At 58.1% G+C, this 17153-nt stretch overlaps 1 protein-coding gene across 4 annotated transcripts in view; it reads right to left on the reverse strand.

Annotated features, from left to right (window-relative positions):
• The window catches only part of Atp11a (ATPase phospholipid transporting 11A), a 118232-nt gene extending 102665 nt beyond the window's left edge, over nt 1-15567 (reverse strand). For all 4 annotated transcript variants that reach the window (XM_047552347.1, XM_047552348.1, XM_047552349.1 and 1 more), the window contains exon 1: nt 15229-15567. In XM_047552347.1, coding sequence (XP_047408303.1) covers nt 15229-15267 — 39 coding nt within the window. In that variant the 5' untranslated portion in view covers nt 15268-15567. The remainder of the gene's footprint in view (nt 1-15228) is intronic.
• Nucleotides 15568-17153: the final 1586 nt, after the last annotated feature.

The following is a 17153-nucleotide window of genomic DNA, read 5'->3' on the forward strand; positions in this document are numbered from 1 at the left end:
GGCACGCTCAGAGAGGCCCCGGGGTACAGGGACAGGAAGCAGGATGCTGGGTGCCAGGCTGAGGAGGGAGGGGGCAGCTGGGGTCCACAGGGCCAGAGCTGGGCGTGGGCAGATGCAGTCTCAGGGCCAGATGGGGTGGAGTCATGGACATCGAGAAGGGGCAGACGGCTCGGGGCCACGCTCGGGGAGCGCTCGGATGCAGGACTCTGTCGTGGGGACACCATCTCTACTTAAAACCTCACTGCAAGATCACCCTGCCAGCCTGTCAAAACCCAAGGGGCCGGCGGCCAGGGCGGAGGCGAGTTCCACCTCAGAACTCCTGCCCTGCTGGACAGAGCCAGCCTGGTCCTCCTCACTGACTACCCGCCGAGGCCAGAGCTGGTGGCGGGCGGGGACAGACCTGGGCATCCTCCACAGAGGCACCTGCACTCCAGTCCAAGGACAACCAAGAGCGCAGGACAGTCACGGCGGATGCTACCTCAGACACCACGTCCTCACCAGAGGTCACCTCAGACACCACGTTGTCTCCAAGGGGTCCTGCAGCTCCTGCTGGACACCCGGCTATAGTGGCAGGACCAGAGAGGGTGGGGGAGGGAGAGGGCGAGGCTGGGCTTAAAGAGGCAGGGAGGCAGGGAGGCGGGGAGGCGGGGGACGGGGTGAGGAGGGAGCCCGTGGTCCCGCCAGACACCAGCGGCCCACGGGCCTCTTCTGCTCAGCCTCGCTGCTCTCTGGCCTCATTCCGTCCCTATCAAGGGCTCGTGTTCTGTCACAGGAAGATTAAATGGCCAGGATGTGACCTGGCCACAGACCAGAAGGAAACTTCCACTCTACCTCCAAGGCGCACACTCGGGCACTCAGCCACGGGCCTCGGAGCCACGACAGTGACAGGGACCCAAACCCAGCCAGGACCCCGGTGGCATCGGGACACGCCACAGAGCTTTGCCCACAGAGCCGGTCTCCTGCCCACACGGGACTATCCACGCACCTTCTTCCACACAAGGCGACCACAGAACTTTGAGATCTCATCAAGCTTATCCACGCTGCTTTGAGGGCTGGGCCTAAGGTGGAGGCAGCTTGGAGGCCCAGGCTCCCCTTCTCATCCACAGGTGCCCAGAGCTGCTGCCCACACGTTCTGAGACTCCGAACCATCACTCCCTCATCCCCTGAAACCTGAACAAGAGTGGAGCATGTTAGATTTGGGGTGGGAGGGTGCTTAATTGAGCTGCTCCTTGCGGTGGGCACCCGAGTTGTCCAAGCCTGGGGATCTACTGGCCAAATCTTATGGGAGCAGAAAGCAACAACTGTGTTCAAAGAGCCTCCATCACCAGAGCGGGGAGTGAGAGCGGAGAGCCCACAGGGCCACCTGTGCAGAGGCATGGCCACTTCTGCCTGCCCAGGACTCTCCGTGGAAGGTCTGGCGGCTCCCGAGCGGCAATCGGAAGTCACAGAACTGCAGTGTCTGTGCAGGGTCTACCCTCCTTGCCAGGTCCCTGAGCCACGAAGCTCTGCAGCGGAGGCAGAGGCTGGCCTCACCACCCATCTGTTTGTATCAGGCCAGAAGTTCAACTCACCCCACAGGCTGGGATTTGGGTCTCTCAGGACCCAGGACCAGCCAGAGCCAAAACCCAGCTCCAGGAGGGCAGCCTCGGAACCATGACTTCCTGCCCTTCCTCCTCGATGGGCCGGTTCAGAACCCTGACTTGGGCTTTCTCCCCTGAGCTTGTATCAATAAACCAGGAACTGGGGACAATCTCCCAGGGACTCCAAGTCACATTTTTAAACCACAACACTGTACAGCAAATAACTACATTCCAACAGCAACAGGCATGTTAAGTAGCTCTGCAGCAGGAAAGACGAGAAGGCTACGAGATGGCAGCTGCCTGCACCCCGCGTGGCCCACAGCCTCCGGCCAGCACCGTGAGCCCCCGCGCTCCCAGCCGGAGCTGTAGGACAGGGCTCCTGCCCCCTCCAGCCAGGTGCACAGGGGCTCTAGGCTCCTCCCTCCAGGTGGCCAGTGGGGCCTTCCTTCATCTGAACTCTCCACTAATCCTGAGACCAGGAACCAGTCAGGGAGCCACACCACACAGGGACAGGAGATGACAAACAGCAGGCAGTTGTGACCTGTTCCACTAAGTGTTTAAAACCATTTTCACTATGCTCAGCATGACGGAGCTGGCCGCCCTTCACTGTCCATGAACAACCTCCCATCACCCCTGGTGTCAGAAGGCCAACTTCTGGCCACCCTAACACTACAGAAAACACTGTGTGCAGAGCAAAGGCGCCACTGCTCCCTGACGGGAGGGTGCCAAGTCCGGGCCCCCACACACAATTCGGACCTGCCTGTCCCTCCCGGCCTCTCAGGCTCCTTCCTGACTGGTGAAATCACAAGTCATCCAAAGGCACCATCAGTGTGGAAAGCTCCAGGGCCCTGGGGAGTAAACAGGAAAATCCCAGCTCTGGGGAGGGTCGAGCTTACTCAGGAGTTCATGACCTCCTGCTGGGAAAAGCCGATTTTGCATCAGCTGGCCTTAGGGTGGCAAGGGTACTGAGCAGGAGAACTCAAGCTCCATGCAGACCAGCATCAGCAGCACGTGGGCAGGAATCACGGACTGCACCAAGGTAGCTGCTGGCTCGGAATGCCCACCTCTGCTGTTCTCAGGGTGATCCAAGTCTTCTGGGAAGGCACCTTTCCAGAAGGAAGAGGCCAGCAGGTGTCAGGTAAGGCCGTGGTCCCCAGTGTCTGTGGAAAACTGCAAAGGACTGTGCAGAACTGTCCTGCAGCTGGCCTGCAGTCAACCAACTGGCAGAGGCACGTGCTGCTGGACTCTTCCAGGTCATCCTCCACACTCCCCCCCGGGGAGTGTGGGGGGCCAGTGGGCAGGAGGGCGGGGCACCCGTACCAACCATAGACCAGAGTGGATGCACACTGTCAGGACCCTGCTGCCCGCAGTGGACATGACTGGCTGCAGCCCGTGGGCTCCCTCAAGGGCTGGTCAGCAGCAGGGCTGCCTCAGGACAGCTCCTATCTCATGAGGGAGACAGAGGGACAGAGGCCCTGCCGGGTTCTGCGTGGGCCCTGGTGATGGTTGTGCTTGCTTCCCACAGGGCTGGCTGTCCTGCTTGCTGTTTCCTCCGATCACGAACTGGATCCCCGATAAATACCTGACAGGCCGCGCTCTGCAGCCTGCTCAGGAGCGTCTGGCCACCACCACGGCCCAGACACCAGGCTGCGAGGCAAACTCTTGCTTCTTTGGCCAGGCCGCTGAAAAATGAAACAATCAGATGTGCACAATCCTGAACTCTCTACACAAAACACCCTTGAAGAGCTGGGCACAGGCAGGCGATGGTCATCACTGAGCAGCCAAGCCGCAGGAACCCCGTGGCAAGACAGGGACACATTCCAGGTGCACAGAAAGGAAGCCACGGGGGCGGGACGGTCCCTGGCTTGGGTGGAAACTGCCCACAGGCCAATGTCGTCCCCACAATGCACATGGACACAAAGGCCAAAGAGAAGCCACCGATCTGCTTTAGACTTGAGCCTCCTGTCAGCGCCCAGAGACACCTGGGCCACCGAACATCACTACTGCTCTTTAATCAGCCCACTACCTGACACGATGCTTCAACTTCACAGTTGTTTCTTATGAAAGAAACAAGCAGGAGGAAGAAGAGGACTCAGACCAAGCCTTCCTTTGAAAAGGGACAGAGCGATGGTGAAGTCAGAGAACCCTTTCAGCAGAAGAACAAAATTCCCATTTCGCACTCGGAAAAGTGGCAGGAAGCTGCTTCTCAGAGAGCCCCACAGGAAGCTGCTTCTCAGAGAGTCTCACAGGAAGGCACTCAAGTGTAATTCAGATTTAAACCACCTGTTTCTTAATAATTTTATGTACAATAAAAGAATACATAGATTAAAAAGGGAAAACCTACTCAAACCAACGAGCAGAACAGAGCTTCTGAGGAACACCTCACGCGATGTGCCTCTGATCCACTCTCTCAAACACTCTCAGGAGAAGGCCTGGAACCAAGTGGCCCCTGGTCTGACCCAGCTGGTGACTCAGCTGCTGCTGCCCACACTCCCGCAGACCAGGCCCAACTCTCAGGAGGCTGTCTGCCCCACGCCACGTCTGCCCACACCACATCTGTCCCACGGCACTGTCTGCCCCACGGCGCTGTCCACCCCAAGGCACATCTCCAGGACTCCTCTCTGGATGGTCACCTGACACCTGTCCGGAGCCAGATGCACTCAGTGGAGCAGAATGCAAAGCTCAGACGAGTTCTCTCACCCAAGTGCTCTCCCTTCCAAAAATGTTGCAGGACATGTCGGTTTGTCAAGTAATGGCCTGACTGTGGGTACTTTTATTTGCCGTGTTGTCCGCTGCTGACAGCATTAGACACCCGCAGGGTGTTGCTACCATCGCCACCATCAGTTTCCAGCATGTTTTCATCACCCCAGATGGAACCTGATTTAACTGCAACTTTAAGTTTGGGTTTGCTCTGTGTCCACCCTTCCCCTCCTCAGGCCCCTCCTCGTGGCCCACATGGGCTGGGCAGTCACGCTGCCTCTGTCCGTGGGCCCAGCCCCTCCAGGACCTGGCTCTGCCGCCTTCCCGGAGCAGCACCCTGACCACCCTCCCGCGTCCACTGTCATGCTCACAGTTTCTATCCGCTACACTGCCATGTCTCCAGAACAGGAGGCTGGCACACTCTGATCGCCACCGAATCCCCAGTGCACACAGCAGGCACTCAATCAATGTCCGAAGAACATCAAATGTTGAGGGCCAGTATGTGCTGATCACAGCAGTTTCTCTGTTAGAAGTTTAATGGTTTGCCTCTGTGTGGTCTTCAAAGCCATTCTGTGGAATGAGCTGGACCAGAAATGGCACCAGGGGAGACCTTAACCCCCACGTCCAGCCCTCCAGCCCCCCAAGCCTAAGCCGTTCTCAGAGTTCCAGCGAAGTTCACTGTAACCAAACAACCATGGTCACTAACGTTTTGATGGTTTATATTTATCCGAATCAAAACAAGCACAGGCCATATACTTTCTGGAGATAAAAGGCAGCTAGAGGTGTCCCGTCAGATCTACCCTGAAACCACAAGTCTTCCCCGCCGACCACCGCGGCTCTACCACCATCTCTGGGTGTCAGCGGGCACTCTGTCGGACACAAGCCTAGACGGCACCCCTGGCAGAACTTCACTGCCCCTAATCCTCTGCTGAAAATAGGTCGGAGGAAATCCTCTTTTCTCTGAAGCAGGGAGATTATTTAACTGACTTCTCCTTCCCAGGCAGGAGGAGGGTCCGGGAGAACGAAGGACACGGACAAGCCTGCACTGGAGCAGGGACAGAGGGCAGGCGGGCGGGCCGTGCTGATCCCCAGGTGTCAGGGGTCAGGGTAAAGAGCACTGCAGCGTCGACTGCACCCTGCGCGGGAGACCCAGGCACCACCGGGCAGCGGGGGAAGCCTCTGGGCTGCGGCTCCAGGTCCTGCACAGCCGGGGTCTTCGCCTAACGTGGACCATCTCAGTCTTGCCTTTGGTAGGAGTGAAAACCCTACAGAATCCTTCCAGCTACCACCAGAGACCCTGCTAATCCTGAAGGGATGAGGAACTGGTCTTTCCTCACAGGCCAGCTTCGTCAGATACCGGGAGATAACAAGGCTTTAGTTATTTCAAAATAACAAAAAAAGTCACCCTGAGGGCTAGACTCGGTCGGGAACTCCATGAGGGCACTGGCGTGTGGGGCAAGTGCTGACAAGCTTTCTGACGCCACCCTCCAGGCAGGGCCGGACACCACCTGAAGCCACCCTCCAACCACCATGCCCTCCCTGAACTTTGCCACAGGAGAGATGTCACCCTGCACAGGGAGGCCCGAAGAGCAAGTTCCAAGAGCGGCCCATTCACCGGGGATCTGGCCGCTGGCCCGAGGCCTCCTGCCTTGCTAAGCAGGCCACCCAATCCACTTTTGTGACGTGCACGGTAACATCTGTCTTGTCAGCCGGGCAGATGCCGTGTGTTTGGACTACCACACGGAAACAAAGCAAGGCGCCACACCATGCCCATGATACCAACCAGCTGCCCCGGCCAGCCCTCCAGGAAGGAGAGGAGCAGGGAAAGAAAGAGACCTCCAAGCTTGGGGTCAGCGCCAGAGACCAGCCTGGCACAAGTGCCAGCAGGCACAGCACCTGTTTCACAGCCCGGACACGGGCTCTCCCACTGTTCATCTGGGGCCATCGTTCTGGCTCACGGGGAACAAGTGTGGCGTATCTGAGAAGGCAGCAGGCAGACGACGCGCCTTCTCGCACGGCCCCCCTGAACGTCCCCATCCGTCTGAGCATTCGCCATCTACACAGTGTGGTCCCTAATGGTGTGCTGCCATGGACCCAACGGTGTCCCCAGATCCATATGCTGAAGCCCTGGTCCCCAGTGTCCGTGATGATGGGCTTGGGGAGGTGATGGGGGCTGACGAGTCACAGGGGGGCCCTCCCATAGGGCACCGGGAGTTCAGGGAAAGAAGCAGGGGAAGCTCTCAGCCACCTGGGGCACTCGGAGAGGACTTGGCATGGACCTCCAATGCCCAGTCTCCAGGACTGAGGAAGGTGCCCTGTGGGCTGTCAGGTTGTGGCCCGTGTGGAGCCCAGTGCTCGGAGGCACAAGCCCCGCACTTGGCTTCAAGCTCAGGATGCTAGTGCACAACCAACCACAAACCACTGCCGCTTACAGACCAGGGACAGGTGTCTTGGAGACCGGCACCCTCAGGGCAGGTCAGTTTCCAGAACGAGGTTACTGTTCTCAATGCCATTCTCAGCACTGATTTTCTCTACAATGCAACATGTGTGCCCCCCACCACCACCACTGCAGAAACAGGCTGCCAAGGCAGGAAGAGGCTGAGGAGGGAGGCCCGCAGCAGGCAGGCTCAGTGCACACCACCGGCCACCCCAAGTCTGACAGGTTCCGAGCCCTGTCTAAACCATGCTGGTGTGGAGGGCCCCAGCGCAGGCGCCAGGAAGGCTCCAGAAAAGCTCCAGGGCAGCGAGAGCAGGGCCTGCGGGGGTGGAGCGGCCGCGCATGCGCGCAGGCCGCGTGGTTTCCGTGGTTTCCCCGTAGCGCACGGAGGGGAGGGCAGCCGGCAGGGCCCGCTGGACAGCAGCACTGTTGAGGCTTTTGGGTGGGAGCCTGCACATGGGGAGGAGAGAGGCTTCTGAGGAGGCGCTCCCCGCCCCAGCCTGACCTCACATCCGGAGGCGAGTCCAGCGTGGGCACCAGCCTTCCTGTAGGCGACGACCGCGCACCAGGTCGGGATTTCGGCACGCAGGGCGCTCCAGGAGGCGCTGCACCCTCCGCCGGTCTGGAGCTCACTGTAGGTCTTTCCTAGGACAGACCTGCGTCTCCGGGCTCTTCCTCACCACCTCTGTGGCCTCTGCACCCTCCACCATTCAGCCAGGCAAACTCCGAGTCCTCTCTCCAAGTGCCCTTGCTCCCGCACCTCCCGCTGTGTCTCTGAGTCCTTAGACGCACCCGTCAGTCCTACACCTCTGCGGTGCCCTCCGGAGCTCCTGGGCATGCTCAAGATGCACTCCCAGATAGCCAACACCTCTGATTTCTGAACAAACAGCCCAGGGGCTCCCGGTCCCACAGTAGGGTCCCCCTTAAAGGGAGAGAACATGGCGGTGTTGGAAGGAAGGGCCAGAAGTGGCCGCAGTGCTGCCTGGCTCCGCCTGTAGGGCCACTCTCTCCTCTTCTCTTCCCCCTGGCCCACTCCCCCTCCTCATCCCCCAGAAGAGGCCACTACCCCTGGCAGCTGCTGAACCTGACCACTTCTCCAAACACGGGAGGATGGGCAGATCTGGGAGCTGAATTCACAGGGTATGAGGTGAATTCACCAACACGGGAAAGGGCAGGGGGCCCGAGTGGAGGGTCACCATGCGCTCAAGGCACAGCGCAGGCCCCAGGTGATCTGGGTCCCATGTGGCAGGGTAGGTGACCGGTGACCCAGGCATCAGGAGGGGCCTTACCAGGCTCTGGGCTCACACTCCAGCCAGGGAGAAGGCACAAAACTTGCTACCCATGTGCTCTCAAGGGCAGAAGATCTAAGTGTAAAATGTACAAAAAGGGACACTGGTGACAATTACTAATCGGGTGAAGGCAACAGGCTCCAAGAGGGCTGCCCTGGGCAGAGGGGCATAGGGTCGCCCCTGTCCCAAATCTCACAGGTGAGAGGTGAGAGGCGTCAGGGTCAGCCCAGCCCGAGGCTGCTCCCTCCTCGCTCTCCTCTGGCTGGGCCCGCGTTCTCATGACAGAAGGAATGCGGCCCCCTGTGCAGAGCAGACCAGTGAGGGACTGCAGATGACATTGCAGGAAGGGACAGAAAGGGACCCTCACATCCCACAGCAACGAGGGACGGGCCTCCTCCTCTGAGAGGCACCACAACTCCAGCCATCTCAGCCAGCGCTTGGAGGCTGCGGGGGCCAGGCCGGGCTCCTCCTGCTGCCCCTGCCTATCTCTCTGGTCCTCCCCAGGGGTGTGGGGAGCAGGTGGATCAAGGACCAAGAGGCCACACCCCAGGATGCAGTTTCCCTGAATACACAACTTAATGACTTTTAACCAAATAGTTTTTTTCACAAGCAAAAAACCTTCTCTTTAAAATCTTTTCCTATTCTCCAAACGGGAAGAAAAGGGAAAAAACCTCATTTCATTCCCTTTTAAGAAAAACTAACCTTTGTCACCTGAGACATAAGAAATTGACGGCGCTTCGCTGAGTTATTTTGACAGCACTCTACAATGTACAGATCACTCTCATGTACACTAGTTCATCTGATCCTCACCAGCCAGGGAGGCAGACAGCAAATGCCATTAGTCTCCTTTACAGCGGCTTCGGAGGAACACTGAGCAGCCTGGGGGGCGCTTGACGCGGGGCTGGGTCCAGGAGGCCACTGGGCCCCACCTGTGAGGCCCGGCCAGCATGGACTGCACAGGCCAATGGATCATACCAGGGCCCCATGGTGACATCATCAGCAGACACACGAACCACCAACGGCAGGGGCTATGTGTGTGGGGCCGGGGGCTTCCTGCCAGGGACAGTGCGACTCGGGGAGACTTCCCCTGCATCCAAACACACCAACTGGACTGTGCCAGCCTCTGAGGCCCACGTGCAGTCCAAAGGCAAAGGACGGGCGGAGTGCCTCCTGGAAGGCCCGGGCTCTGCCACGCAGGCTGCCGGGCTCGCGTGCCTCCTGGGAAGCGGGGCCCTGACACTGCAGAACGGAAACCGCGCCAGAGTGGGGAACACTGGGGGCAGAAAAGTCGGAGAGGGTGGGGACAACGGGTTCGCCAAGGCCTGCATCCTCGAGGATGCGGGCGCGGCTGCGTCGCCAGCAGTGGAGGCTGTGAGGAAAAGGTGATCCCGTTTAAACCACTTGCCCGAACAAGTCCTTTGGTGTGGGTGAGACAAGAGCACGCCATTTCTATTCAGAGAGAACCAGCTTTCCCCCGTCCACCTCAGGATGGCAGCGAGAGGCCACGAGTCACTAACCTGTCCCAGTGTGCACGTGGGGTCCAGCACCAGCCCAGACCAGCAAGAAGGTGGTGACGTAGAGAGCCCACGTCTGCCTGCTGCTCCCAGCCCCGAGCGCCAGCTTGACATGCTGCCCTCCTATCAGTCCCATGGAAAGGGCTCCCTGCTGATGTCGTGACGGGCAGACTCGCACCGTCCTTGCTGCCAGCCGTGGGCGCAGACAAAGGCAGGAGCCAGGCAGGACACAAGGGACTCCTCACGTGCTGGCCCAAACCACGAGAGCCCGTGTCCTTCTCTGTGGAAAGGAGTCAGGTCACATGCACCTGAGATGGCGGGCAGCTCAGGGCAGCCACACAGTCGGCACTGGATGCCCCCAGCCAGCCACACCCTCCATTCAGGCATCAGGGGTATGGTGGGACAGCACTGCCCGATGGTGACTTTGAACAAATCAAAATGTGTTTATTTAAGTGTCAGCAAGAAATTCAACTAGTCTTAAAGCCAGAGCAGCCAGCGCAACCACCCAGGGACCAGCCTCCTACCCACGTTCCAGGAACTGAAGCCCCTGCTTCAGAAAAGAAAGAAAGCAAAGGCATACCTGGCAGCAGCCTACACACGTGTCCAGAGAGCAGAGGTCAGTGCTGATTTAACAGCTCAGCTGAGGCCCTATAGGGTGGGAGGCCGCAGAGGGCTCTCCAGGGCCAGTGAGCAAGAAGCAAGGGCCCAGGAAGTTCCTCAAGAAGGCCCTGAGAGCCAAAGCCCACTGCCCTGGCCTCTCGGCTAGCCACACACCCCGGTGCTGCATGGTCCACCTCAGCCCTCGGGACACCACCCAGCAAGGCCGCTCTACTGCGCTCTGCACATGGCCTTTCCTGCACTCTGCGCTTTCCAGCCCCCCAGTCCCTGCTCACGCCTCCCTGTGCAGGGAGCTCTGCAGGGACCACGCCAGGCCTCTGTCCTGTCTGGCTCACTGATGTGTCAAAGAGAAGTTAAATATAAGTCATGGTGAGGGCAGCATCCACGTGAGTGCTGCCGAGGTCAAGTTCAAGGGCAGAGCGGGGCCCTGCAGCCATCTCAGAAGGTACAGAAACCCTGGAAGAGACCCCAGAGTGAGATGAGATGAGATGGGCTGGGAGGAAAGAAGACGTCAGCAACTTAGGGAAGTTGCTGGAAAAAGTGACGGAAGCCATGACTGCATGCCACGGGGCAGATGCACCCCCAGGGCAGCAGCAGGCGGGAAAGGACCCGCCACAACAAGCGGCAGGGACAGCCACCATCAGAGCGGCACCACATGTCCAGACCAGAGGTCAAGGGGCACGCCAGGGGCATGCTGGCCCCTGCAGTCCGCCCTGAAGCCAGGTTCCAGGAGGGTCACTGGCTGCATGAAAGGAGGCAGAGAGAGGTTGAGAAAGCAAGCAGGGGGCAGTCCCGAGGCACCAGATCCCTACCAGCCAGGGTGTCCACTCACTGGGCAGCTGACACACGCAAGGCTGTGTCCCACACATCAGGAGGTGCCAGGAAGGACCCCAAAGCACAGACGGGGAAGCCGAGCATCAGGGCACCAACCAGCCTGCCCAGGGTCCCAGGGGTGGTGCCAGGGCAGAGTGTGAGTGTACATCTGCTCGACTCTGATGCCTGATCTTCTATTTTGTTTCTCAGACAACAGCATCCAAGAGAAGCAAAGTAAGCCCCTGCCCAACCCTGCTGAATTCCTAGTGCTAGAAAAATCACTATCAATTTGCATTGCAAATAAACAGCCCTTTGACCTGCATTAAACTTGGTCAAAAGAACATTTACTCTGAGACTTGAGAATCTTTTACAGACTTCTTTCTACAGGAACAAATGACCTCGGTACCAAAGAACAAAGTGTATTTTAGGCTTCAGAGCCCAACACACCCGGAGGTATAGGACTTCCACATCCCAACGCACTGTGCACACCTGTTAGTGGATTCAGGGCAATTTTAACAAACTGAGAGCTGAGGGCGGCACTCTCATCTCTAGAATCTAACTGGCCATAATAACACAAACCTCTTTCCTGGTCATTAAGTGTAGTCTTTGGCATGAAATAAAAGCATCTGAGGACCACTTGTTCCTGACGAGCACACATTCAATAGGGTTCTGAAGAACAACGGAAGACTCAATGCAGCAGCTTGAACGTAAAGCTTAAGTATTGCTGGGCAAACAATTCAAAATGTCCCCATGGAGCATGAACCACGAACACAGGTAGAGGCCAGGTAAATCTGCCTGGCTGCGCCTTGTTAAACGAGTTAATTATAAACTTTACCAGTCCACACTGCGGAAGACAGACCATCCATTAGTCTGGGTTTACAGCCCTCAGGATTCACTTATTTCAAATACCTGAAGGCCTTCGTGGTTTAAGTGGTTTCACATAGTGTCCTGTGGTGTAGACTACAACAGCTGGACACCAGGAAGGCCCTGTGCCACTTGTGCTGAATTGGGAAAGGCACCCCCAAAATCACGCATATCTGTGTTTTTAAAACAAGGGCTGGTAAGTCTGTCAGAACAGGCAGGTGCAGAGCTGTGCGCTGATGCTCAGTTACAGACCATTAGGTGACAAACACGAAGGACAGCAGACGCAGGTACGACTGTACATGGCTGAACTTCTGGGAGATTTAACGCCTTCTAACACACACATGTATGGAGTTCTTAGTTCCCAGTAATGCTCCTTTTTCTGTCATAAAGAAATTCTAATATAACAATTTGTTTCAAAAATAAATATCCACAATATCCACAGCGAGCAAGGAAAGCCTTCAGATATTTCAAACCTTAGAAATGTTCAGTATCTAACATTCTTGGATTCTGCTCTCTTAGAATGTTAGAAATACTGGGAAGCAAAAACTGTAGGGCACAAACCAGTAAAACCTCGACAAGCAGCAAAACAGACATAAACTCTATCCAGACTGAATTCAGAAACACAGGCCACGAACATGACCAAGTGGAGCTCTTGAGCAGATACCTGAAAAGAATTCGGATTCCACAAGGACAGCATGAAGGGCGGCAGGGCACGGCTCGTCCAACAGGGGGGCCTGGCCGACATGAACCTAGTGGCTACCTCAGCCTTGCTCTGAAGTCTCTGAATCCCACCTGAGTTCACCACTGCATTGTCAGGGCGCCCAGTCCAGCTCTGAAGGCAACCAGGGCCCTGCTGGCTGGGACTGATGGGCAGCCACCCGCAGAATGGATGTTTGCTGTCCCCAGTCAAACGTGCCTAGGACCAGGCCACACGGCAGCTGGTGGTAATGGGACCTGCTGAATGTTCCTTGGAGTTAGGACCACTCCCAGCTGCTTCCTGCAGTAACTCACTTAATAGGGCAGCCTCTGCATTACCTGCAGCCACCCACGAGGATGCACGGCTCCCTCTCAGCTTGTTAACCACCTGGATCTTTGTCCCCAGCCTCACATCTCTACAAAGCAGACAGCACAGATCCTAATCGAGTCCTTCAAAATGTTAAAAAAAAAAAAAGGTAAAACTACTTCAGGGTACATAAGCATTGTGTCACTGATAGATACAAAGTATCTACTTGCCTTACAGTCATTCAAACAGCCAGTGACACGCTTTGGAGAGACCAGCCTAAATGACAGAATTCTCTCATTCATATCTCTAGAAGTAACAGAGTAAAACACATATAGCAATATTTTCCAAGGGCTCATGCTTCAGAGTGAGCTGGGATGCATTCTCTGTCCTGTGAACTCAAGTGAACAGGAGAGGGGAGAGGGTTATTCACTCATTTCCATAAAACAAGTCATATAAGAAAACTGCAAGGAAATATGAATGTATGATCCAAGACTATTTTCCTCTGGCAAAAGTAAAAATAATTAGTCCTGCATGTTAGAAGATAACCAAATTACAAGATCATGACTGTTTCTGGAAACAGTCAACTTAGTTCAATAGCACAGACATGTGTGCAGGATCGAAGCTGTGGACAGTGTGTGTGTAAACATGAGGAAGCACTCTGCCAATAACACCAGTGACATGAAATGAGGAAAACAAGTATCTGTGCCCCACAATGCACATTCCAGGGACGTTACCACATAATGTATATGCTGGAACATTAGAGAACATTATCTCCTAGGTTAGAGAGTAAGTGTGGTTTCACAGGTATAATAACATAGCAAAAACGAAAACTGCGTTAAAGCTATCCTAAAGCGTGTCTAGGTTGCTATGGTACGAAACGGCCAGAGGCCTGTGAGAGCAGGGCAGTGGACCACAGCCCCCGCCCAGATCCAGGAGGCTGGCTGGGTGGCAGCAGTCGGAGGAAAGACGAACCCGTCCCTCTCCCACAGAGACAGGTGCACATGACTTCCCACAATCCGATCCTCTTTTTCTCACTCATGTTAGAATTGAATGGGAACGGAATTAACTAGAAAAACCGTGCACACTGAAGTACATGATAGCTCCACCCTCCCCTTCTCTGTTTCCCTTTGAGGAAACTGAGGCCAGAGAATAAATAAGTCACCAAGGGACTCTCACCACCCAAGTGGCCCCGTTGAAAACAGAAGGTTCCTGCCTGATAAAGTGCTGTTTCTTACTCATCTGGTAACTTACAGTCACTGCTACTGGGTGTCCAAGAACCTATTACTGCGGGGAAACTGTGTCAGTCCCATTACACCACGGACTTCAGGGGCTCAGAATCAGACCAACAGGGGTCTCCCCTCCCAGGCTGGCCTTCCCAGTTTCTTCCCCACCTGGGAGCTACGGCCCCCATGACACAAGGTGCCTGAATTCCCCCATCTTTACGCAGTGAATGAAATCAGGGAAAGGCAGGGGCTTGGTATTTTTCTGAAGTAGTATACAGCCCCTACAGTCGAGGTCCCTTGTTCAAAGGAAGCTCACAAAGAAGAAAGCCTGCCTAACGTAACTCCTACACCAGGAAAAACAGAGTGCCCGGCAGTGCCCTCTGCATCATACTAGGCTCCTCCAACCTGACTGACCCCTGACCCTCTGCTGCGGGCCACAAAGAAGCCTTGTGTTGCCACAGGGCAAGGAAACACTGCACTGGGTTGATGTTCTTTCTCTATTGCACACACACCCCCTCTTTCCACCTACTACCCGCGATGCCGGTCACTCTCCGAGTCCGGTTTTCCTGCCCTGGTGTAAAACAAAACTAACTTCTCCCCTCCCAGTCTCCCCTCCTGAAGCTCATTCCCACCTAAGAGGTGGATTCCCCACCAACCCAGGTACCTTGGCCGGGATCTGACAGGCTGCTTCCAGGGAAAGAGATTCCAAACTTCACTTCTGAATACCGACGGTGCTAAGAAGCAAGCAAACAGAAGCACAGTTTCTTCTGCACAAGCGTAACACTTCCTCCCGATCTCTTGGTCCCGCGGACACGACTACGCGAGGCCGGTCTGACCACTCCTCCCCAGACCAGGGCCCTGCTCCGAGTTCAGGCAAGAGCGCCCGGGGCACTGCGGGGCGCGCGCCCACCCAGCCCAGACTCAGGACTGCGAGCTGGAGAGGGACCCAGGAGACCGTGGACCGGCAACGGGTGGAGACAGGGCGGGGGCCAGAGTGGGCACCCGAGGTCCCCCGTCGGAAGCCCGAGGGCTCCCTCCCCCAGAGGTGCCTGCCCAGCATCCCTCCGGTCCCCGGGAGCGGGAGCCTCGGGAGCCGCCGAGCCCTCCCGGCTGCCGGCCGAGCCCCGGGTCGGGTCCCCCGGACCCGGACTGGCGCGCCCGGCCCCACCCGCACCGGCGGCACTCACGTATCTGTGCACGAGCGTCCGCACGAGGCTGCAGTCCATGGCTCCTCTGGCCGCGCCGCTCGGCCGCTGTGTGCCCCCCGCCCGGTCACGGCCTGCGCGCGCCGGGCGGTGCGGGGGGCGGCCGCGGCCCCTCCGCGCTCATGCCCGGCCCGGCGGCGGCGGTGGTGGCCGCTCGGAGCCCGCCCGGCGCCGGCTCCGTCGGGCTGGCCGCGCGGCTGGGCGCGGCGGGGAGAGCCTGCGCTCGGGCTCTGCGTGTCTCCTCCTCCGCGCCCGCCGCCCCTCTGGAGCCGGCTCCGGGCCCGCTCGGCTCCGCGGCGTCACGAGCGCGAGTGAGCATGCGCCCGCGCCCGCGCCCCCGCCCGGGCCCTGGCGCGCTCCCGCCCCGGGCCCTGCGCGCCCCCGCCCGGGCCGCGCGCGCGCACCGGAGGCTGCCCTCGGCCGGGCGCGGCGCCCGGGGCCCTCGGGGCGGAGCGGAGCGCGGAGGCCGCGGCGCCGCCCTGTTGCTTCCGCCTCCCGGGCGCGGGCGGCCGCGGCTCGCGGTCCCGGGCCTGCCTCTCGGGCTCCGCAGGAAAACTTCTCTTCTGCCCGGAAGGCCCGACGGCGGGGCCCGGGCGCGTCCGGGGCCGGGGCGCCCCCTAAGCGGGTGCGGGTCTCGGCCCGCCTGAGACCTGCCGCCGGCGCGCGTGGCGCCTCCCGCTTTACGGAGGAGAGAGAGGGACCCAGGTTCCTCAGGTGGTGCGCAGGGTCGCCGGCCTGGGATCCTGGGCCCGGGGACACGCAGACCCCTAGGCCTGTTCTCCTGGCCCAGGCCCCAGGCCCGTGACAGTCGGCAGCAGTGTTCATCGGGCGCTGAGGGGTTTAGAACCCGCCCTTCACCTGTTTGACCAGCCGCGGGCGCGCGCCCTTCCGGTCTGTGGTCGGGCCCGCCCCGCAGGCCCCAGAAGGCCCCCAGGCAGGGCCGACCCTGGGAGAGGACCTCTGGCCCAGGTGCTTCGCCAGCGGCTTTGAACTGGACAAGAGAACCATTCCACCACAAAAAACGCGTCCAATTCCTGGGAATGCTTCAGGCTTGCAGCCATCCTGGCAAACTGGTTCCTTAGCTCTGCAGACAGCTGTGACTTAACTCATGGACTCTGTTTCCAGGCCCTGCTTCTGCCACGGTGGTCTGTCAGCAGCCTGGGTAGAGCAGGTTGTGGGGATTACATTCTCTGTGGATGGTCTGGCTGGTGGAAGAGAATGGTATGGCCTTTGGTTTAGACGCAGATGACTAGCAGTGAGACTGGTGCACAGCTGTAGTGACTACACAGTAAAGGCTGCTTTGGGGGCTGACTGACTCCTCGATCTTCCATCTTCCATCCAGGTCTACCTCTCGGCCTTTCCTGGCTCTGTGTCCAGGAGGCAGGCAGGTGGCCCACATGAGTGGCTCCACCAGCAGAGGCACCAGCAGTAGACTGAGGACAGAGGGCAAGGCTGGGGTCCTTCTCCCACTCCCTCCTGGCCTGGCAGTGTGGGTGGTTCTCGGGACTCTTGGTGGCATCAGCTCATGCCAGGCTCTGGGAAGTCAGAGCTGTCCCGATCTCTTGCAGGTCCCTAGGTAATGCCACTTTGGGTGTCCTCAGCCCACGCCCAGCTGCAGCACGAGACCTCTGCCCTGCACACTGTGAGGTCTGTGGGCCGAGCGGCCGTTATGCTCAGTGGTGCCTGTCTTGTTCAGAAGTCAGTTGATTCCTTTCCATGCTGTACAGACAGGTTGGTTGCCAGCAGCAGGAAGGCCTCTGTTCCTTCCTATCAAAAACCCTTCTCTGCCCTTCGCATGGTGGGCAAACTCTGGTTCAGCCAGTCTCGGGAACTGCATTCTTTTCCGGTGATTGGCTTAAAACATCCTCGATCAGGAATTGTGAGAGGAAGCCTACTGTAGGTCCTTT

This window comes from Sciurus carolinensis, chromosome 5 (assembly GCF_902686445.1).
Source record: "Sciurus carolinensis chromosome 5, mSciCar1.2, whole genome shotgun sequence".
Classification (NCBI taxonomy): domain Eukaryota; kingdom Metazoa; phylum Chordata; class Mammalia; order Rodentia; family Sciuridae; genus Sciurus; species Sciurus carolinensis.